The sequence below is a fragment of the Podarcis vaucheri genome (genome assembly GCF_965113315.1).
Source record: "Podarcis vaucheri genome assembly, chromosome: 6".
NCBI classification, from domain to species: Eukaryota; Metazoa; Chordata; class Lepidosauria; order Squamata; family Lacertidae; genus Podarcis; species Podarcis vaucheri.
In genome coordinates, this window is record NC_138764.1 from 85,796,708 (window position 1) to 85,820,929 (window position 24,222).

Consider the following 24,222-nt stretch of genomic DNA (forward strand, 5'->3'; position numbering starts at 1 on the left):
TCAACAGAATCTAGGGCATAGCTGGCACTGAGACTTATCACTCTAGAGCGGATGACTACAAAGTAGCACCTGTCTTAGGGAGGATTGAATTTCTTTTATTTCTTGCCAGGTATAAAGCAAACATGGCTGCTTTTCTGAACGAGGGAGTGGGGAGAGTGGCCATTATACAGAGAAGCTCATGTACACGGATGTTATATCTACAAATGTGTTGGAAAACCTAGGGGCTGTTTTGCATATGGTTCTTCCAATGTCAGCAAAGCAGCTGCTGAAGGAAGGGGGGGGGGGAAGAAGCATTCTTTTTTGGACCCTTTACATAAGGAACCCTTTCCTTTCCCTGCAATGTCAAGTGCTATCAATAAGCTTACTCACTTCCATTTAGCTCAAAACTAAAATAGTACTGCTACTCAGAATGAAAGGCATGTGGTCTTTTTAAAGCTAATGTTTTTGTTTTATTTTCTAAACCAGAACACTTTGTTTTTCGGTTCGGTTCTCTGTAGAGTCAATTACAAAAGTAACCGAATGATGTCTAAATAATAGTGGTGAATTATATTCATACTGGCCAAGCTAAAAAATTACGTAGCTGCTAAGAATAAATAAATTGGAATTATACTACTTCCTTATTGCCAAAACTATTGTTTTCTATCAGAAGACCAAATCTCAGCTATGTTGCTTCATACAAACTACAGTCAACAACAAAACTTTCAAGATTCAGTACTGTCTGGGCAAAAAGATTTAAGTATTCATCTACCCACCCTCTGTTGTTTAAAGACAAAAACATCACCTGGCTCAAAAAGGGTGGGATGGGTTGGCACACTGTGCTTCTAAGGATATGGCATCCATAAAAGTGACTGTTATACTTTGCAAAAACATTTCTTTTTAATTGGAATTCCTCACTTTGGCTGAATTTGCTTTACTTTGATGGAACAAAGATGGGAGAAATTTCCAGAAGGCCTCTCTTAGCCTTGCTACAGTATTTGCCAATCTTTAACCTATCCTCTGTTTCTATTGGCTCAGGCTCTCGAAAGAGCAGCATGATTGGTCTGATCTGGAAACAACACTGCTGTCTCTCCTAGCCTCAGACATCTTGCTGCAATGCAGACATTTATATTTTGTGAACTATGAAAGAATTAGCATTTGAACATTTAAAAGGGTGAACTTCAGGGGACTTGTGATGCTGTGTTTCATTATGTGCACAAGGGTAGTCCATGCAAATATGCCTCCCCCTGTCAACAATACCTCTGTAGGTGCAGATTTGAGACACATCCTTCTTCAACAAAACCTAGGGGAGCCATTTTAATTCAAGCTCATTTTCTCCAGCTTCTTCATAAGATCATATTGTGTAATGTTAAGATTCCACACCCAGCTGCTAACGTGTAATAAAGTGCTGCAAGAAAAATACATCTGAGCACAGTTTTGACAACCATTGGAACTAAACATTTAAGGTATATTGGTAATAAGTTCTAAAATAGCATAAAAGCCCGATAATAAATGTCAGCTTCTTTAGAAATGGGGGGAGGGGAAGAGAACAATCTGAATTAGGTATTCTTAATGGTACATACTTTGGAGCTTTTCAACAAGCGATAGAGCTTAAGGACAAAATCATAGTAAAAGGGATACTAGATAGCAGTTTATAATCATCATGAGGCCCCTGCACAAATGGTGACAAGGCATTCTTTCAGAAGATACATTTGTATAATATTGTGAATTGCACTGTTACAAAACTATGCACAAACTGAACACACAGCAGAGTGTAATGCTGTGAGAAAATGTTAAATGAAAAGCTGCTTGTTGAGACATGCATACAAAATATCTCAGTTCCAGATTATTTTAAAAGCACAAGATACTCAAAAGTGGTTCTAAAACCAAATTTCATGCTGGATGATATATCATAGGATAACAAAAGCATAGAGTTACTGAAGGATAGCCTTATAACAATGTAGTAAATTACTTTGCTGAGAACTAGCACATTCATCACACTTCAAAAGCCTGAGGAAAGTCTGAATTGAGCTTTAACCTGCAAATGCATTAATTAAGGGGGTCTAGGAACAAAGAGTAAGCAGAATTTTGTTTTCAGAGGAAAACAGGAAGTATACATTTCATGTGTGGCAGAACATTGTGAAAAGCACTCTGTTTGAATGAACAGAATTTTGAGAATACAATAATATTTATTTTTACTGAACTAGCTATCCACAAAAATTCACTGGCTGGATTAATTTTGCCCTGTTAAAAGCAAAAGATTGAGAACTGTTTAAAATTATCAAAGAATAGCATACAAGTTTACTTACCAAGTGTTCAAGCAACCATCTCATTTCCCCCAGTAAATAGGATACAAGAAGCTGGCAGATTTGGGATTTGACCAAAAGGAAATTTTTGAAATAATTACGTAGCATCATGCCAAAAACCAGAAAAGCCCGAAAAGGAGGAAAAAAATGAACATGTAATGCTCTCATGAACCACACATGATTTTATATCACTCCACCTCTGAGAACTGTGCCTGATTTTTTACAGAAGAGAAAAGCACAGTTAAAAAGTCAAATCGTTTTATCTGTACTAAATAAAAGGTAGATAATAGTTAAAAACTGAATTGTCTTTAAATAGGTAAGACACTGGAAGAGATGCATAACTATGCCTGGTGGATTCAGACCTAGACCTTAACTATTTCTAAAACCTACAATAAGAAAGTCATGTTTAAAGAGACAGCTTGTAAGCTATATATTCTCATCCAGAAAAATGCACACACTGCTTCTAAGGATCCTGTTAAAAAAGAGAGAGTTAAATATCCATTTTAAGTTAAGGCAAAACTGCACAAAAAACATGATGCAATAGCAATCCACCAGTTAGGCCCAGTATCTTCAATCTACTATTAGCACTATTTACTGCAGTCTAGGCTGCTAAAAATCCCATATTTTATCAGGGATAACGTAGCATAGCTCTTCTTTTCACTGTTTGAAAAGGTAAACTTGCCTGTTCTGCTGTCTGCCATTATCCCTGCTTGTCTCCCTGTAGGGCAGTTAAATGCATCTGCTCCCTAGCTTCCATTTTCTCTTCAGCAGGCATGTGACACAACAGACAATAGTGCAGGCAAACTGCTCAGACACAGAAAGCTGCTTTGGAAGAACAGTATCTTGACAAACTCTAAAAACCACCATCCCCTTGTGAAGAAGTATGTATGCAAACGTTTTGCCAGTCTGTAAAATAAAGCTATGGCTAATGGCTACTAAACCATGTGACCCAAGAAAGCAAATTTAAACATTTTCAACTTAATAAAGTGCTGTGGGGTGAGTTTTGCGCGACAAATCACAGAGAATCACACTGTTAAACCACAACTCATAGGTTTTAGAGGAAAAAAATGTAAAAAAGTCAAGCTTACCTCTGTGGATGCATTGTTAACACAGTGTTATGTCAATACTTATAAAAATGGAGGACAGGCTCTCAGTACTCAGACAGAAAGGGCTTGGCACTTCAGCTTGATGATCTGTCTTCCTAATAAAAGCTAATCCTGGATTGGCTACTTTGGAAAATCTGAATGTAAAGCTTCAGGGGATTGGCTGAAACACTTCCTGAGCTATTATCTTTGTGCAGCTCTGGCAAGCAGGAGCCATCCTGTGCACAGAGAAGACAGGCTAAACTAGGCCTGTTTCAGCAAAAGAAACTTAAAAAAAGAGCCACACACATACAAACTCCTTGCAGAAAGCAGATTTTCAAGAAGAATAAAGTGAACACTAAGTGCTAGTCTAAATAAGGAATTTCTCAAACCACATCTGTTGCTTCTGCTTGAGGTTTTCTAAACATGGAGGTTTCCCCAGGTCACAAAAGCTGCTTTTGCTACAGAGAAACAGCGATTCTGAATAACACTGTGAAAAGCACACTACATAAAGGAAGGAAAATGTTTTGAAGCATAACACACAGACACAGATACAGTCAGATACACAAACATATAATAAAGGATCAAGGTTAGTGCTGTAGTTCAGCTATTATATAACATCTACACAGCTCAAAAAGCAAATATGATTCTCTCTCCTACACACACACAGAACACACACACACGATTGCCGTGAGCTGTAAGAACCCACATTCTGGATTTTTACCCAACATATGTTGCAGTGCCTAACAAAAGTTGGATTATTAACCAGGATTCTGATTTCCTAATCACTTACAATGTCCCTTTCCTAATTAAATATAAAGGATGCAGAAAATAGCTACGTTTTTCAGTAGTATGCTGCATGCTGTTTTCACAAACTGCCCTTCCCTCATCCCTAAGGCCTTCTAAAGTTGTCAGTTAAACAAAAATCTCGCTTGCCTATTAGTCTGCTGCAGCTGCAGCTTCCTGTCCATTAACCCTATCACATTCGGCTCTTTTTAAGATGCAGGCCTTGTGAAGAGTTGAGTTTCAGTGTGTGGAAAAATACCAGAGCTGCTTTCAGAGCAGGGAGGAACAATGGGAGTGCAGTCTGAATTTAGAAACATTTCATGTACAGCCCTAATTTAAACTAGGTCTCTAAAAATGGGAAGCAATTTTAAAAGGTTGTTTTAAAAGATAATTTATTTACAGTGCGATCCCGAACGTAACTACTAATAAGTAACCACTGTTGTTTATCAATGGTACATGTAAGTATACACAGGACACTGTAGCCAAAACTGGATAGCCTGATTTGGGGCCAGTTCTTAAGCACTTCTGTGTGTGTGAAAAAGACACACACCTAGGCTTCATTCTTTTCCAAAACAGCCAGTATTTCAGTTTTGCTACGATAGGCCTTAAAAGATGTTGTTATGCTGAGGGAAAGGAAATAGTTCTAGATGAAACATTTCAAAGAACAGGTTTTCACACAGGTTCTCCAGTAAATGCTTACATTTATGCTGACCTTTTTCTGTATTCACAGCTAAAACAGTTAAGAAAACAAAAAGCCCCAGCTGCACCTACAAATTACCATGCAAAGAAACGTGTATACAAAAAGAGAAAGGCATATTAGTAACCTTGTACATGAACAGACCAAAATAAGGAAGTGTGAGTTTGCTGAAAGCAATTAGTAAAGAAAATAAAGAGTTCTGAGTATAAACCTGAAATAATATATAGAAAAGCCATGGGAGCAGGGAACCGATAAGCAAAGGTGCGTAGGTACACAAGCAAGCAACAGCATTCTGTGGCCGCAAAATAGAAAGGCTAGCAATCAAATTAAATCTATTTCTTAACTGCCCCAATCTCAACACTCAGTAATGTAATCAAAGTTAAGACCGAGGGATGAACGGACACGGACAGACACACACACACGCGCACACACACACACCCCTTTTGATTGTGGATTTTACTAAGTCACATGTGCATAATCCAAGGCAAAGAAATAATCCTAGGCTCTCTTACCTCATGCTGTGGCCATGCTTTTCTAAGATAACCATCATCTTTACACTTCACAGGAAAACTCAGTGCTTATGCCACTAAGAAGATGTATGTCCTTCACCAAGGCTGTTTTTCAGGCTATACCAGCAAAGTATGTTTAATACTGATTTGATATACAAAATTCTAGTTTCTGCGAGGCAGAAGCTTTTTGCCTTTCAAAACCTAATCACTGTTTTTCAGGATGGTGAGCAGCAAAACTTAGAACGTACCTTCACAGTTTTTGTCCATTTTCAAAATGCAGCAGGAACTGAACAATATAATAAAGGGGAAATATATATGCCACTTAACCATCTTCAGTGGAAACTAAGATAGGCAATTTCTGAGCAATTTTGCTAACCCAAGCAAAATCCCAAAGTGTTTAAGGGCAGTAAAATGTCCCCCAGTGAAGCCATGTGTATTGTGTCAGAAGGGCACATTATCTGCTTCCCTGTGTCATTCATATATGGCATTTTTAAACCACAATTGCCTGAAACAAAAAGGCCCCCAAATGCCAAAAATCTACAGATTTCATTGAATCTTTTTGTTTGTGAAATCTTTTGTGAATATTAAAAAAATAAAAATAAAATGTTTGTGGCTAAAACTTGGGGACATTGTTTACTACTCTGTAGGTGACAATATATTAGAAATAGGTCTACATATGTGCAAATTCAACAATGAGAAGTAAAGTAAGCCTACAGCTTATGTGGGGGTTATGTTCCAGGGATTGTGTCTAAAGTCAAAATTCCATATAGTTAAAACACACTAGGTTCAATGGTGGGTGGGATTGCTAAAGTCATTTTTCCTGGAACCCCACCTCCTTTTTAACCCCCTTTTTTGCCAAGTTAAATGTGCACAAGTTAAATGTGCGTAAATTGTGGGCTTGCTGTACACCAGTGGGGGTGGAATTTTTAACCCCATTTTTGCAGCAAGAGGGAGCTGGAAATAGCAAATCTACTAGGTTTTCTACTATCTGAGAGGAGAATACTCCTGGAATGCTGTATCCTGTTCTGGGCTCCACAATTTAAGTAGGGTGTCGGTAAGCTGAAACGTGTGGGCAGGAGGGCAACCGATCTAATAAAGGGTCTGGAAACCAGGTCTTATGAGGAACAGTTGACGGAGCTGGGTATTTTTAGCCTGGAAAAGAGGAGACAGGAGATATGAAAGCCATGTAGCTTAGGGGCTGTCACATGGAAGATGGAGCAAGCTTGTTTTCTCCTGCTCTTGTGGTTAGGACTCAAACCAATGGCTTCAAGCTACGAGGAAGATTTCAACTAAACATCAGGAAGAACTTTCTGACAGTAAGATCTGTTTGACAGTGGAAGGGACTCCCTTGGAAGATGGTAGACTCTTTGGATGTTTTTAAGCAGAGATTGTATGGCCATCTGTCTTGGATGCTTTGGTTGATATCCCTACATTGCATGGGGTTGGACTAGATGACCCTTGGATCCCTTCCAACACTGCAATTTTATGATTCTGTGCATGTTTATATCCAGGAGTCTCAGATACAGTTTTTATCATTTTAGGATACCCAATGTGGTGCTCTTCAGAGGTTCCTGGACCCCAACTTTCATTAATCCTAGCTAGTAGGAATCATGATTAGTCTAGCAACATCTAGAGGGCACCTTGTTGGCAACTCCTGATAAAAGTACAGAAACCTATGTTTCTATTCTAAATGCAAAGGAATGGGCGGTGACAACCCACACAGGATCAAATTCATTCCCTACAGGAGAAAGAAGGAATCACCAGATAGTACTGCTAATCTATGGGATATTATTCAGTATTTGAAACTACTGAATAATAAAAGACCACACACTTAATCTGAATTCTTTATTATTCTTCTGGTAATTCTTTGTATCCAGTGGTTTTATAGATCAAACGATAATCCAATAGGAGTTTATATCAGATAGTTAGAAATGTGGTCGTGTTTTAGAACACTACCTTAAGAAAAACAAGACAAGAATCAAGAATGTAAGAGGAGCCTGCTGGATCAGGCCAAAACCCCTCTAGCTCTACCTCACCTCCTCTTCCCAACATGGTCAACTGGTAGGTGTGTTGGGACAGTGAAAATCACTAAAAAGGAGAAAAAAGCACAACCAGCCCTTTCCCACAATCAACATATAACACATACAGCTGTTGTGTTTTCAAATGGCTGCTATACTGGAGAGTACAGGACTGAAGTTTGAAGGTATGGTTATGGTCTGAAGGCATAGGAGGGCACCACCTTGCTAAAGCTAAGCAGGACTGGGTCTGATCAATGCCTGCCTGTGAGGCCTCCAGGGAACTATGTGTATGCTTCCTTGTGTTCCATGTTAGAAGAAAGGAGGGATATAAATGTAAATAATAAATAAATACACTCGCTCTTAGATAGGGGGAGACTGAAAGCACAGCAACGTTCTATCCATGTAATGGGAGAGACTGAACATAGACCTGAGACAACCAACACTGTAATGGACAATTATAAAGGGTGCTTCCTGGTGGTAGATGGGGGGCGGGGGGGGGGTAAAACATGCAAACCAAAGGGATCAAATCATTGCAGGTAGAGAAAGGAAAGAATATTCCTTTAGTTCTGCAGTACAAGACAATGCTGCTCATGTAGTATAACACATTTCTTGGAAATACTTAGCTACAGCTTTAGTGTGCAGTTGTGTCAATAATATATGACATTTCAAGAATGGGGGGGGGCACGAATCAATAGGCTAATGTCTTTGAAGTCTGATGCTAACATGGAATGCTAAGCCATATACTAGGCATGTGGGGAACCTGTGGCCTTCCAGTTGCTACTGGAATTCAAGTCCCATCAGCTTCAGCCAGCAAAGCCAGTGGTCAGGGATGATTGTGTGAGTTGTAGTCCAACAATGCCTGAAGGTAACAGGTTTTCCATCTCTGCCATTAACAATAGTTTTGTAAGCGACTTGGTGCATGAGCTGTGTGTTCTGAGTGCTTTGCTCCCCCCCCCCTTTTGTATGAATCATAGAATTGTAGAGTTGGAAGGAATACTTAAGGTTGCAGGAATCTCCACACACAATGCCCCATCAAATTTAAAACCATACCAGACCCTGTTTAGTTTTGCAAATGTGCTAGCAGTTTTATTGATGCACCACTAGGAAGTCAACAAACTATGACGGGGGTTTGTTTAGCATCATGTATAAACCTGTACCTAGGGTAGCTTTTGCCCTAAAAACACACACACAATCACTAACAGCAAATCATGGTTTAAGGCTAGCTGGAGATCAGGGTTTGTTCTGGTGAAACAAAGTACATTTGGGTTCAGACGTCACACTAAGCCCTTGGTGGTTTGTTTACCCACTTGCACAAAGGAAGGGGTGAAACAGAATGTGCCCAAGCTACATGCACAGTGTGGCTTACTAAAACATGGTTTTGGCTTAGCATTTATATGTAATCACCACTTGTAAAACTGCAAGGGTGCTTTTCTAACAATGAGAAATGAGCAACTAATATTTACTTGAATTATTACATCCTGAGGGGGAAAGATTATTATAGGAATGTGGCTATTTTTTGCACCATGAATTCATTTTATGAACTTTAAACAGATATTTAATTTGTACTTGACTGGACACATGTTCCAAGCACAATTGCCCCCAGCGGACTGCACACCCATATTAACACCAAAATGGCTGCTAGCAGCAGTGTCAGTGCTGTAGACAAAGCTTCCTTTGCCTTGCCCTGTCTAATACAGAGGAGCATTTTGCAAACTGCACATGTAGCTCTTATTCACTCTTGGTGCTTTAAAGTTTTAATGATTCGGAAGCCAAGAAAGAGAGAGAGAGAGAGTCCACTATGGAGGCTGCCCATGTGGCTTTATTTCACTGGCAGCTCTGCTTCAGTGTTATTCATATCAAGAACAACATTCCCAAACAAATACAACTGGTATACAGTTTGATTCTCTGTGGGAAAGACGTCCTGGCTCTGGGAGTGCAATGGCACTGATGGTGGCTGGGCACATAGCCAAAGTGACACATTCAGTCCCTGGAGGGAGGATTTGGTCACATATCAGCTAGTAATTTAATAGCAGCAATAGCTAGATGAGGCCTCAAGTTCTGCTCTTCTAAAACAACAAAATGCTTTACTGAGCTAAAGCAAAGGGCTTTTAAGTGCCAGTAAAAACAAAGACTAATTGGGGAGCCCTCTCAGGTAGTTCATGTTGTTTTGAACTCAGAGGCAAACAGCAGATTTATCTCACTGTGGTAAACATATCCTTTAAGTATTTTAAATTAGGAAAGTATAAGAAATATTGGAGCTTGATCTTCCCCCATTTGGAATGATCTTGCATGCCAAGTCCCCAAAAGAATGAGAGGCAAAAGTACATTTTATTGGAACAATATATGTTGTTGAAAGCAAGGAAGCTTTCATGCTTCAAGCTAAGGCAACTGAAAAAACCCCTGCTGCAATCAGTGAATGAAGTGTCTTATCCTGTAATAAAAGGCCATTAAAATGCATAGCCTACTGCAGGATTAGCCAATTGCTTTTCCTGGGGTGTGGCTATTTGAGAGTGTAGGCTGTAGAAAAACAACAATGAAATGGGAAGGACAGGCAGGAAGGCGGAAATAGAGGGCTAAAGTCAGAGATGTTAATCAGTAGCAGTCTGAAGAACCCAAGTGGTAAAAGATGAAGTGGGGGTTGAAAACCATGAAAACAAAGCCTAGAAAGAAACAGAAGGATGTGGGAGAAGAGTTGTTGTTTTTTCAATCAACCACAAGCCAGTAGAAAACTCTAGAAACATGGCACTTTCCCTCAATTCTTCTCTTTACAGATTGCCTCAGAGAGAGTGCATCATTACCCAAAAGGCAGAAGGGAGGGAGAGTTGCTCCCAGAAAATGCCACACATGGTACTTATGGCCCACAACACTACAAATAAGAGCTCTCCCTAAAGAGCAGCCAGTGCCTGACACAGACAAAAGAAGATGCTTTTCTGTTCACAAAACATGAAAACAGTAATTGCTGAGACATGTTCAGGCAGAAAGGAAAAAGCTGTGTAGAAGAAAACAGGCAACATGAGCTATATGAAAAGGAAAAATAGATGCATGCAGAAGTAGGCTGCTCAACTATGCATACTACAAAGGAGTCAGAGAGCTGTTGCAGATGGTTCACTGTACCAGATAGGAGACTGGAGCAGAATACATGTTTCTGAAATGGGGGGAGAGAAGAATATGTCCACAAGGTTGATAGACAGAAGACTGTATTTCAAAAGTAACTGGAAAAAGATGTATGCCTTCACTGGTGGTATTATTGGTCTATGCACATTTCAATGGTCTACATTAGTAAAGTAGTTCAGAATAATTTTTTTAGCATCATGCAAGTAGTAAAAAAAAAAATTTCCCCCAAAGAGAAGGTGCCCAGGTACTATATGAAACAAGTATTTTGCATAACAGAAATTAGAAATAAAACATGAGATACAAAACAGTCTTACCTAGTATTGAAAGCTTACCTTCTGGTTAAAGTTTTCTAAACATATGAATTAACAAGCAAGCAAAGGGTATATGGAGGATGTTGGCAAACCATCCAGGCTAGTGAACTGGGGGGGGGGTAATAATGGGTAAATGGAATAACAATGCCAAATGGCCTTCAGCTATGCAAATCACCTTGAGGGGTAATAATAGCCTTTCTAGCCTATAGCTGCAAGGGTACTGTTAGGTGATATGACAGCGATCAGGATGCATCCTGTTATCTCTCCTTCAGTGTTTCTCAAGCAATTTAGACCAGTGTTTTTCAAAGAGTGGGCCTTGGGCCAAGACTTTCAGATGGGCTTCTGTGCCAAGGCAGTGCCTCCTTATTTGTCTGCCATGCCTTCCAGTCATGCTATAGCCTTCTAGTAGGAGCAATGCCAGCAACAGCATCTTCTTGCATGCCGAGTAAAGGTTGCCTGGAAAAGAGGGGAAGGGAAGTAAGGTCTCCCTCCTCTGAGAGGAAAGGGCAAGAGGTGGTGTTGAAGCAAATTAAAAAATGAAATAATATATTATTAATAATAATAAACAGAGAAAAGAAATGAATGGGAAAAGAGAGGGAAGGCCCAGTGAGAAAGGCCCAGTGAGAAAGGATAAAAGAAACAAGCAGGGGTTGGGTGGGGGGCAGCAGGGGCTAGGTGGGGGGTAGGGGAGTAGGAATAAGGCACAAGTTGACTGAGAAAGAAGAATGTGGGGGGGGGATTACAGAATATTGGGGGGGGGGCATTGAGAGCTATGTGGTGCCAGAAAGAGAAAAAATATTTTTAAAAGGCTTCTGCACTTGGAACCTCTGGATTAGAATATTTTGCCTAAAATGTAGGTGCTGACTCACAATACCTCCAGAGCAAATTTTGTACTTAGGTTGAGGAAAGCTAAGCTATGGAACTCCTTGCCACAAGCAAAACATTTTGACAATGAATTTAACAATTCCCAGTTATGAATTATATATTAGTAGAATATGTCAGTAATTGGCAGCTAATTATGCCAAACTCTGCCTCCATGTACCACCATTTTGTGATTGGCTCTGCCCCGTCACCATTTTGTGACTCCCAGTAATTTTCAGCAGTCTCACCCTTGTGGTAAGAAGTTGGAGAATCTCTGACTTCCCTTTCTAAAAAACTTGGGGCTTCCCAACTAAGCATCTATTCTACACCTGTATGTATGGAAATTATTGCTACTGTTCTTTTTGGAAATCTATCTATTAGTGTAGTAATCTCACACAGCTAATAAAAGTAGTGAAGTAGTATGGACAGTATGGTTGCACAGTCATCAGCAGGGATCCATCTTGTAGTAACGAGGTGGGGCTTTTCTACTGTGGTGGCCTCTTAATGGAATCATCTCTCCTCTGAATTATGGCAGGCACTCACAATGATTATATTTATGCACCTGCTGAAATCTCATTTATTCTTCCAAGCCTTTGCTGGCAGTTAATACCAATCTCTTCTTAATCTGTTTGCTTTCGATTACTGTTTTTCCTGTTTTCCCATTTTTAAAAGATTATTGTATAGATGCTAATATTCCAGTTTTTACCTTGTGCTGTACATCACTTTGTGGTTTTTAAATGAAAGGCAATAGAAAAATATTTTAAAATGAATAACACCGTTCCACACCCTGCCCACCATTTTTCTCACCCTCCTCTAACAGTCAGTCAACATTTTGAGGGGTTTCTATGTCATTCCCAGATGCAGAAATTAAACAAGTTAACGTATGGATGTATTTGGGAAGCTGTCCCTTAGGACACTTAAAAATAACAAACTAACTTTGAGTCTGCCAATACTAATTCAAGCTTTCCCTTACTTTTGTAGCCAAATCTGCTCAAACCATGGACAACATACCGCTACTACTATATAGGCAAGTGAGCTCTTGCAACTCCCCATTCCACAGCCCTAATTCTTCTTACTCCCCAACAGTCCGTCAGCAGGGGGGGGGAGACTGTGGATGTGGGCACACTACATTAAATTCTTCAATTCCATCTACATAAAATTATTTAATTTCCATTTATATCTATGGACAGATGTCTCTTTCCTGACCCTAGGAACATGGAAAAACAGCTTCCTCACGTGAACTGGAAAGTGACCTAGCCAGATAGTGTAAAAGCTTTTATAGGAGGAACAAGTGAATGCAAAAGGACCAATGATAATTAATGAAGTAAATTTGGGCTGGGAATTAGGTAAACATTTAGTTTAAAAAGGGTATGGAAGAAATTACAGGACATGAGTAAAAATATCTGGATATATACCTCTACAGCAAACCTCTGTACTTAGCTTGAGGAAAGCTGAACTATGGAACTCCTTGACACAAGCAAAATTTTGTGATGAAGAACTTATCAATTTCCAAAGATGGAACAGATATCATTAGAAAGTAATGTCAGCAATTGCTACCTGATTATGTCAAATTTTATCTCCATTTTGTGCTCTACCTCTGTACCACCATTTTGAGACTAATGGGCCTTAATAAATTTTAGCCATCTCACGTGGGCCCCGTGAGTAGAAAGTTTGAGAGAACTTCTGCCTTAAGCAGCCATGTTCTACTGTGCCTTATCCTTCCGCTGTAAACATTCAAACCATTGCACTGTTAGCTCTAGTGAAATAGGATTTGCAAGTATATACTTGTTTTTAAACAAAAGCATGTTTCCCATGTTTTTGTGTGGGTTCTGAATACTTCTTGTCTTCCATTAGCACAAACTCCTTCATCTGCATTTTAATAACATTGGGTTGCAGTGTCTGACGCAATTGCCTACAGACAGCTATATGGTTGCCTTGAATTATACAGCAGACTATTTAAAAGAAAGCTAGACTCCACCCATAGAATCTCATGTTTCAAATAGATAAATGGCTGGGTTAGAGGTTTTGCATTTCTGGAATTGTTCCCAGTCAAACTATTAACCCTGCCTTAAAAGACTGATATTTTGATCTAGAGCTCAGCAAACCAGCTGCCTGAAACACTTGAGTAGGTTGAACCAGTTTTCTAGCATGCAGAAAAGCTGGAGGTCATATCTGTGCATTGTTTTTTGCCTATTTGAAAAAAAAATTTTTTTTTCATTTTTGTGGCTTGGGATATTCTAGCAAAGACTGCACATTCCTCATCTTCCTACAGACAACTTGAAAAACAGCAAGTAAACTCACATTGCTTGCAACATGATCTTGACATGGTGTGAAAGCCTTTCTGATTAAACTTGTTAACTCTCAAGTGTTCTAACAAAGCTGATGCCATCAGTACAGGACTGCTCTGGTTCTATCTTGGCATGTGATCCAGTGTACTAATGGCAAGTTGTAACGTGCATGAATTGACTATATTTACTTGATAAAATTTATACACTGCTTGATTGTAAAAAAAACCCCTCAAAGCAGTTTACAAAAGATAAAACAGTAAAATCAAGAAAGATTCACAACCATACTTTAAAACATTCAAAAGTTAAAATACTAAAACAGATTAAAATTATCCCAACTTTCTATGCATCTGGGGAGGTCCGTCTAAAAATAAATGTTTTTAGCAGGTGTCAAAAATAGTATAGTACAGTGAAGGCTGCCTGCTTGATCTCAATAGACAGGGAGTTCCAAAGTTCAGGAGCTGCTACACTAAATTATAAAGTTCTTACAAATGCAAAACAGGTATTATCTGGCACCTGTAAAGGTAAAGGGACCCCTGACCATTAGGTCCCGTCGTGACCGACTCTGGGGTTGCGGCACTCATCTCGCTTTATTGGCCGAGGGAGCCGGCGTACAGCTTCCGGGTCACGTGGCCAGCATGGCTAAGCCGCTTCTGGCAAACCAGAGCAGAGCACGGAAACGCTGTTTACCTTCCCGCTGGAGCGGTACCTATTTATCTACAGTGGTGCCTCGCAAAACGAAATTAATTCGTTTCGCGAGTTTTTTGTCTAGCAAATTTTTCGTCTTGCGAAGCACGAAATCCCATAGGAATGCATTGAAATTCAATTAATGCGTTCCTATGGTCAAAAAAAGTCCAAACAAAGCCAAATTTGGTACAACAAGAGTTTATTAAGTGCTCTTTAAAGTCACACATACTGTAAAGAGCATTTCAAAAATTGAAGGAACAATAAATTAAGATTCTAAACATGACAGAAAAACATTTAAAAATCAACAAAGTGTACAGTACATTTTCTAAGACTCTGGAGGACAACTCGAAGAAGGTTCCTCTTCCACTCTTTGCTTCTTGCTGAAGAACCCCCTCCTCAACTGTTCCCCCAGCCACCCACCACACAGAAATTCAAATCCAGAAATTTTTTAAAAAAACAGCAGAGTGGCCCAATGGTCACAGAAAATCATAAAAATGCAGAAAAAAACCACACAAGCTTCCAGATTCTTGCAAACCCCTCCCCAACACCAAGTCCTTGAATTCCAAACACCCCAACCCAAAATCCAAAAACCCCCAAAAAAGTTTTAAAAGTTTAACTTACCAAATGGCTGCAAAAGAAGTTTTGGAAAAGCTTCAAAAATCACCAAAGTCTTCAAAAACCTCAAAAAAGGCTACCACACCACGTTCTATGAGTTGCTCCTCGAAGTCAAGTCGCAACTGTATTAACAGTGTTAAGAAAAAGGAAACAAACTTGCAAGACGTTTTCGTTTTTCGTCTTGCGAAGCAAGCCCATAGGGAAATTCGCCTTGCGAAGCAGCTCAAAAAACGCAAAACCCTTTCGTCTAGTGAGTTTTTCGTCTTGCGAGGCATTCGTCTTGCGGGGCACCACTGTACTTGCACTTTGATGTGCTTTCGAACTGCTAGGTTGGCAGAAGCAGGGGCTGAACAATGGGAGCTCACCCCGTCGCTGGGATTCGAACCGCCGACCTTCTGATCCTAGGCTCTGTGGTTTAACCCACAGCGCCACCCGCGTCCCCTGTGGGTAGTGCCAATTCCGCTGATGAAAGTGGTTGAGTGGACACATGTAAGGTAAGGGGATCCCATAAATAAACATGTCCCAAGTTGTTAAGGGCTTTATATACTAATAGTAACACCTTGAACTTGGCCTCGGAGCAAATTGGCAGCCAGTGCAGATCTCTGAGCACAGGTGTTATATTCTAACAAAAGTCTCACTCCTGCAGCAATCATGTTGCAATGTACTGCACAGTACTAACAGCAACTACTGTGGCAAGCACTGAGAAAGTCCAGGAATGACCACAGCTCTTGAACCAGTCAGTCAGTAAAAGGCACTTCTAGCCACTGAGGCTACATGGTGAAGTCTTCTCACTTCTTGTACCATGTCAGCTTCACTTGGGAGGTACCGTATTTTTCGTCCCATAAGACACTCCGTCCCATAGGACACACCTAGTTTTTTGGGGGGGAAATAAAGGAAAAAAAAATTCCCTTTATTTCCCCCCCAAAAGCAGGTCGGGGAAACCGAACCAGGTTGGGGAACAGCGGGATGGTGGCGCTGCACCTCACTGCTGTTCCCTGAGCTTGTGGGGCTGGCCGATGTCTGCCCGGCGCGAGGGGCGCTCTGCTTCAGGGCGCCCCGCCCGCCAGGCAGCAGGCTGCTATCCACAGCGTAGCGAGCCCTGCGGGGAACTCCTGCAGGGCTCCCCACGTTGCGGGTGTCTGTCCGGCGCGTGGGGCGCTCTGCTTCAGGGCATCTCGCCCGCCGGGCGGCAGGCTGCTATCCGCAGCGTGGGGAGCCCTGCGGGGACCTCCCGCAGGGCTGCCTAGGCTGCGGATGCCTTCCTGAAGCCTGGAGAGCGAGAGGGGTCGGTGCGCACCGACGCCTCTCGCTCTCCAAGCTTCAACGAAAGCCTGCATTCGCCCCATAGGACGCACCCAGATTTCCCCTTCATTTTTGGAGGGGGAAAAGTGCGTCCTATAGGGCGAAAAATACGGTAGCTTGTTTAAAAACACTCCACATCAAAATCATTATTTTCATGAGTAGGCAGACAGACGCCTTCAGATAGGCAACCTTCCCCCATATGAAACCTCTTGTACTTCAGCTGCAGGATACTCCTTAGGTACTAAAGAGTATAATGGCCTCTTGCACCAAGGCAGTATTAAAGCAGTTAGTCGCAAGAATTCTGAGGAATACTGGCCCAATGATGCCTGTGTATGGGGGTGTGGGGAGATTAAAAGGGCAATGCTAATACTCATAACTGGCACAGTTCTTTTTTTCATATGCTGCGTGATGTGCAGTAATATACTATTTTAGAAATTCATATTGTTCTGGAGGACAAGCATGCAGCAAAGGCTTAGTTACATTTGGAAAGAATTTCCTTACTGATCACCTTTCAGCTTTTCTGGACCATCAGCATTTTGTTCTTTGAATTATTATTTATAAAAAATATTTATATACCACTGTATCAAAAATATATTCTAGCAGTTTATATAAAAACATAAAACTACAGAGTAAAATCATTTTAAAAAATTAAAAAGTTAAAAGCAAAAATAAATTAAAAACAACAAAAGTTCCCAAGGAATCCTCATAGTCTATCACCGTACTTCAGGCAGGATGAGGCAGCTAAGCATTCCTTATCAGCTAAATGCTGAGCCAAAACAACTACTTTCCCAGCGTCTGTTCTCCAATTAAAATATGCAGCTGGCATAGCTCAGTTGGTAGATCATGAGACTCTTAATCTCAGGGTCATGGGCTCAAACCCTATGTTGGGAAAAATATTATTGCATTGCAAGGGTTGGACTAGATGGCCCTTGTGGTCCCTTCCAACGCTACAGCTCTATGATTCTATTTGGCTTTTAAGGCCACATGAAAGTAAAACAGATAATAAAGATATGCTACATACCTGCATGATGCAATTAACACTCCTGAGCCAACTGACTTTAAAACTATTCAAAACACAAACACTCTAGAATTAGAATATACTGCAGAGCTCAAACACAACAGCTTTACTCATCAACATCTTTCTAGTTTTATTAAATGTTATCCATATTCCTATACTAACAAAATAGAACTTCCTGAGACAAACACAAAAACTAAACCAAACCAAGGCTGGCATGAGATGTTACAAACACAAGAAAAAATAATAAAGCAGGTTATCTGGATGCTTGTGATAAGATACAGACAGGTAAGTGGAGGGTATAATCATAAGAAATGGGAGAACAAGAGGTGTGGCACACATGACTTACAAGATATACAGAAACATAAATCTATAACTGAAACTATCAGAGGCACAAGGAGTACCAAAAATAAAAGGCTCTATATTACATTATGAAATATTTTCAACCAAGTAGACGTTACTTATCCTAAATTTATTGAGAGACTTGTGGAAAAGGCCAGTGTAAATTTCCCTTTATATATCTTCAATAAAATCCCACCAAAAGATGTTACCCTTGATTTTTTCTTTCAAAAAGTGAGTGTACAAGGGACGTTTTTCATGTAATGCAATTTTTCATATATCATTCCACCTTAATGTGGTGTTAATTTCATACAAAGAAGAAAATACTTTCAAAGGAAACAATAAGATATGATTTAGCCATGGTGAAGTCTGTACTATTAAATGCATTCAAGGTCAGAAGGAATGTTTATTCCTAACTTAGCCAAAGACCATAGACTCTCTTAAGGTAAAGGTAAAGGTACCCCTGCCCATACGGGCCAGTCTTGACAGACTCTAGGGTTGTGCGCTCATCTCACTCTAGAGGCCGGGAGCCAGCTTCCGGGTCACGTGGCCAGCATGACGAAGCCGCTCCGGCGAACTGGCACCAGAGCAGCACACGCCGTTTACCTTCCCGCTATTAAGTGGTCCCTATTTATCTACTTGCACTCGGGGGTGCTTTCGAGCCGCTAGGTTGGCAGGCGCTGGGACCGAGCAATGGGAGCGCACCCCGCCGGGGGGATTCAAACCGCCGACCATGCGATCGGCAAGTCCTAGGTGCTGAGGTTTTACCCACAGCGCCACCTGCGTCCCAATATAGACTCTCTTATTGGGACTCAAAAGGCTACTGGCATGACTTAATTTCCAAAGACCTCGGAACAAAGAGAGGTGGGGTTAAAGAGGATAAAGGCAGAGTACTGCATGCAATTGTGGGATGATGTCCGCTTCATAAGTGTTTTGATATTTAGTATTTTTTAAAGGATGAGTAGGCAACACTGGAGACAATAGGTGTAATGCTACTACTCTGCTCATGACCAATTATATGGGTGCCAAAGTCAAACATAATATTTATGACCCATGTCTTAGAGAACAGGTTATGGTAAGAGTAAAGTGGCAAGATAGAGAAGTGATTGCAAGTCAAGTAAGGGGTGTCAAACCTTTCTGCCTCTCACTGCTTTCCCCTCACAACCCATTCCTTCCAGCCACATTACTCCTGCTTGGCATCAAGATGAGAAATAAATCCAACTACCGGGGGGAGGCAATTTGGGTGAGAAATTGTGGGGCAGAAGAATTCACCCTAATCAGCATTCCAAGACACTGGTTTGCAGACATTCTGTGTAGTGCAGTTCTAGGCACACATGCTTGCACCAGGCAAGTGCTAACTAATGGGTGTTGCTACTGAAGTCTACAAGTGCATGACAACTGCTGCTGGCAAGAAGCTCCTGCTGCCACTGCCATAACCCAAAATGCCAGTTAACTCTACTGGAAGGAAGAAATTTAGAACCAATTGACCCACATAACAAACTGCTTGCTATTTTTCTCTTGTTTTAATAATAAAAAAATACATTTCAGCTTGAGTCATGTTCCTGGTTTTGTTCTTTGTGAACACATATACTTCTTGTGGCTGTGGGGATGCCCTCAGTTACATAATTTGTATAATGTTATTAGCTGTCCTGATGTGAAATGCAAAAAGGCAATTGCTTGTTCATGAGATTAGTTCTCTAGAAACAGATAAAGGGGTGGGATGCAGATATGATGATGGAAATCACTGGTGGTGATTACTACCCAACAATGAAAATGTGTATGACCACAAATTTTCTTTATAGTTAAACTATGAAAAACAAAACAAAACACTAAGCTGAGAATTGCCAGACCAAATAAGCCACTTAAGCTTCAAAGAAAGGAAAAATCCATCTGCTTAAACTTCAAATGTGTGGCATTGGTTAACGTACGCTTCTAGTTGTCTGCTAGTCTATAAGTAGTAATAATTTCTTCCAAGTGAAAACCTTGCTAGGCCCCCTGCTGTCACCCTGCAACACTATGTATATACAGGCTGGATGGCTTACTAGAATATTTGTGGGTTGCTATACTTCAGTATTTGTCTGTCTGAGCAAATGAACCTCTACACAAGAAAGATGCCTAGCAACAGTAATTCATTCAGCTCAAGTGTCTTCTTCTCTTTTATCCCAAATTCCCATTCCCTAAGTTTGTGTTGGCCCTAGTTATGGGTACGCAATGTTGCAGATTAGGCTGCAATCCTAGCCATGTCTACTCAAAAGTTAAAAGGTAGAGGGACCCCTGACTGTGCGGTCCAGTTGCGGACAACTCTGGGGTTGCGGCGCTCATCTCACTTTACTGGCAGAGGGAGCCAGCATGACTTTGGAGAACCAAAGCAGCGCATGGAAACGCCATTTACCTTCCCACCGGAGCGGTACCTATTTATCTACTTGCACTTTTATGTGCTTTCGAACTGCTAGGTTGGCAGGAGCAGGGACCGAGCAACAGGAGCTCATCCCATTGCAGGGACAGGTTAGGATTGCATCTTTTGGCTATTATCTATCTTGTGAAGTTTGTCAGACATCTCAGCCCTGAATACATTTATCTGGAAGTAAGTTGGCTGCACTTACTGTAGCTTCCTTTTTCTGCCCCGTCCATGTAGTGCAGGCATAGGCAAACTCGGCCCTCCAGATGTTTTGGGACTATAACTCCCATGATCCCTAGTTAACAGAACCAGTGGTCAGGGATGATGGGAACTGTAGTCCCAAAACATCTGGAGGGCCGAGTTTGCCTATGCCTGAGGTAGCGTAACCACTGTTCCTTTAACTTTGAACTTGCAAACTATACTTCCAATGGTGTCTCTAGGAACATTCAGTGCCTTCACTATCTTTTTGTATCCTGCTCCTTGTTTGTGAAGGGCAATTACTGGTATCTCTTCTCTTACCTTCCTGGACCATTCTCTTGACTTAGTCATATTTCTAACATGCAGCCAAATTTGACACTCGTGAAATACCTGAGCTGGTTAGGGGTTTGCTGTGTTCCACCTCAAGCACACCTGGTGCAACTAATGAAGCCCTTGATTAGTTGCATCAAGTGTGCTTGAGACAACACCTGCTGTATTTGTGCTGCTGTGAAGGATTCTATTCAGGGGGTGAAATAATAGTGAGACTGGAGAAACCAGTATAAGTTGCATTTTCAGCTGATTTTGAGGAAATCACTTTAAGTATACATTGTGTTGAGCTATTTCAATTGCTTTTGTTTGATTTGCTCATTGCAAGCAGATGAAAGTCTGTAAAATTTGATAATAAAGCTGATTTGCAATGGGGGTTGAATGATTTCGACTGAAACTATAAATCAAGTATTTGCTTCCAATAAAGTATACTTAGGACAGAAATTAAAAATGCTGTTCATCCAAGTTGGGTTGAGAACCCGCAAATTCACTCTTACATATCATATTTTTTGTGATAGGGCCTTAAGGAGTTACTCTATGTATTGCTTAAATTTAAATTAAATTCTAGCTGTAGTCTTAAATCATTTCCAAGTACAGCCTGCCATAGCCAACTACATCATACTCTGGGTAGATCCACTGAAATCAATGGACTTAAGATAGTCATGACTGACCTTTAAGTCCATTCCATATATGACTTAATCAAATATCACCCAGATGCTTGTGCCATAAACAACTGTTAAATGGTTGCTCTGCTTGTGTCATCTTCTACCTTAATGTACTCCATACTCCAAGTTACCTAGTGTATCACCTACTTAACTAAAAAAAATAGGAACAAGAGAGTGACTTGGAGGAGAGGAGTAATGCAGGGTATTAATAACTGCTTCTGCTTTCTCCTCTTGTGTTAATAGAAATATAGCACCCTCTTGTGTTGCCTTGTGTTGACTCTAGAGTCATGAAAAAGTTTCATTAAAAAAGAGCAGGGGCTGTACTTTTAAACATCTCTGAAGTATGAGTCTGAAGCAAGAGCTGCATAGCCACACAAAATGTAAAGATACTTAAATGTGTACAGTTAAACAAATAAGTTATTGGCAACGCATGCATGCATGCACATGCACACACACAGGTCCTCCTGCAATTATTAAGAAGATTCCCATGGTGGAGAGTGTACCCCTACTGAATCATAATACAGGGAAATACCATATTCCAAGCTGCATGGGAAAAATGAAATTTTTTTAGACCTTGTTCAAGTAACCAGCTCCATGAATGCACCTACTGCAATTCAGCCTTGGTGTGACACTCCTCCAAGTTTCAATTCAGTTAAGATTATGTACCCATCCACATGTAATGGTCTGGTCCTGGCTTGGCCCCCGAGCCAAAAAACCCCCAGGGATGTTACATTCCCAGGACAAGGGCTGGCAAACTCTGGAGGTCCAAGTTAGCAGTTGGGAAACAAGGCAATTCAAATACACAAGGTCTTAAGAATGAGTTAATGTCGAGCAGTCCACAGTGAGGCAGCCCAGAAGTGGGCATGGTCCAACAGCAGAATCATGAAACAAAGCCCAGGTCAAACACAGCAGAGTACTGTAGTCCAAGAGCAAGGTATTAGTAGGCAACAGCGAGGGAAGAAACGAGAAACTGGGTTCAACACAGCTGAGAACCAATATTGTTCTACAACTAACAGTCTTCAAATGGAGCATGATGTAGCTTATAGTCATCCAGACTCCGTCCAGACCTAGCTTCAACTTGTTAGCCCAACTTTCAAGGTTCCTTGCTTCTGAGAGCCCTTATTCTCAAGAAACCTGGTTCTTCTAGGCCTTGAGGCACACACTCTTTATCAATACCCATTAGTATTACACTCTTGAGTATGTGAACATACAACTATATAAAATATCTATTACAGACAAACAGAATGATTTTGAATTTGTAAGCCTTATAAAGGTAAAGGGACCCCTGACCATTAGGTCCAGTCATGGCCGACTTTGGGGTTGCGGCGCTCATCTCGCTTTAATGGCCGAGGGAGCCAGCGTACAGCTTCCGGGTCATGTGGCCAGCATGACTAAGCCGCTTCTGGCTAACCAGAGCAGCGCACGGAAACGCAGTTTACCTTCCTACCGGAGTGGTACCTATTTATCTACTTGCACTTTGACGTGCTTTCGAACTGCTAGGTGGGCAGGAGCTGGGACCGCGCAATGGGAGCTCACTCCATCACAGGGAATCGAACCGTTGGCCTTCTGATCGGCAAGTCCTAGGCTCTGTGGTTTAACCCACAGCGCCACCCGCGTAAGCCTTATAGTTAATTTAAATGAAGAACTCAACTGAATACGAAGCAGGATATTTAGAAAATGAAATGGAAGCAGTTTCTTCAGTAAGTTCAGCCGTAGAAGTTCTTAACACCTGTATTCAATTACAAGAGATCAAAAACATCTAAGAGGTGTCTTCTTTAGCAACTGATGCTTTTTTGTGATGTGAGGTGCACTGGTGATCTTACCAAGATGGTCTGCAGTACGGAGAGGCCAGAATAACCTCATGAAAAACCTGTCCCCTTTCCATCACATGTTGGGGGGGAAAAAAAGTCTAGTACTCCAGAATTCTAATCTTGTGGAAATATAGGAGATTAAAAGAGGAACTATGTGTCTAGATGAACAATGACAAACCTGGTTATTGTGATGAAATATTGCCCACAGCCAATAATTGCTGCCAGTGACAGGCGCTCCCCCCCACCCCGCCTTATGCAGGGGTTACATTCTGGGCCCCAGCGCACGTAAGTGAAATCATATGAAGGGGGAACACCCTCTAAAAAGCCTCTGAACACCCATTTTTTCCTCTTCTCCAGCTCTCTCCCCCCCCCCCCCGCTTTCCACACAACTCTCTCTTCAAAAAGAGCTGAAGTCCTGGGGCAAGCTGGAGGCTGGAGGATGTGTGCCAAAGCAGCTGCTGCTACACTATTTTGCATGTCAGCTGCCAGGCAGGGAGGCTGAGCAGCCTAAACAAATCTCTGCCCCAGGTGTTTTCAGGGCTGCTTCTTCCCTCACTGATGCCCTCTTTGGGTTCCAATAAGGTTCTCCTCAGGAATCACAATGACTCTCTAGTTCTCTCCCTCCATTTCCTGGCATGGTTCTATTTATTTAATTATTTCCCAGCGTCACACATATATGGGGTAGCACGTGAATAGAACATGTGTAAGGGGTGTGTGCCTGTACTTTGACTCAGTATCATCATCTCCACCTGTCATATCTTTCTCATACTGGTCAGAGAAAGTGGCATAAAACAGATGCCTCCCAAATCACGCTCAATAGCCACCTCCCCTTCCACACAGAAACCTGGATGACGCTTGTACGCATGCCACACAAATGAAAATATTGAGAATCCATTCCAGATCTTTCAAAGAAAAAACAT

At 41.1% G+C, this 24,222-nt stretch overlaps 1 protein-coding gene across 11 annotated transcripts in view; it reads right to left on the minus strand.

The window, feature by feature from the left end:
- Positions 1 to 24,222, minus strand: part of ZMYND8 (zinc finger MYND-type containing 8) — an 81,723-nt gene that overhangs the window by 53,716 nt on the left and 3,785 nt on the right. For 2 of the 11 annotated variants that reach the window (XM_082225835.1, XM_082225838.1), the window contains exon 1: positions 3,371 to 3,493. The exons of 1 other annotated variant lie outside the window; for it this stretch is intronic. In XM_082225835.1, coding sequence (XP_082081961.1) covers positions 3,371 to 3,384 — 14 coding nt within the window. In that variant the 5' untranslated portion in view covers positions 3,385 to 3,493. Of the gene's footprint in view, positions 1 to 2,285; positions 2,944 to 2,964; positions 3,160 to 3,370; positions 4,236 to 10,420; positions 10,445 to 10,820; positions 10,905 to 24,222 lie in introns of those variants that run through there. 8 more of the 11 variants (XM_082225836.1, XM_082225840.1, XR_014220584.1 and 5 more) reach the window with 7 other exon arrangements.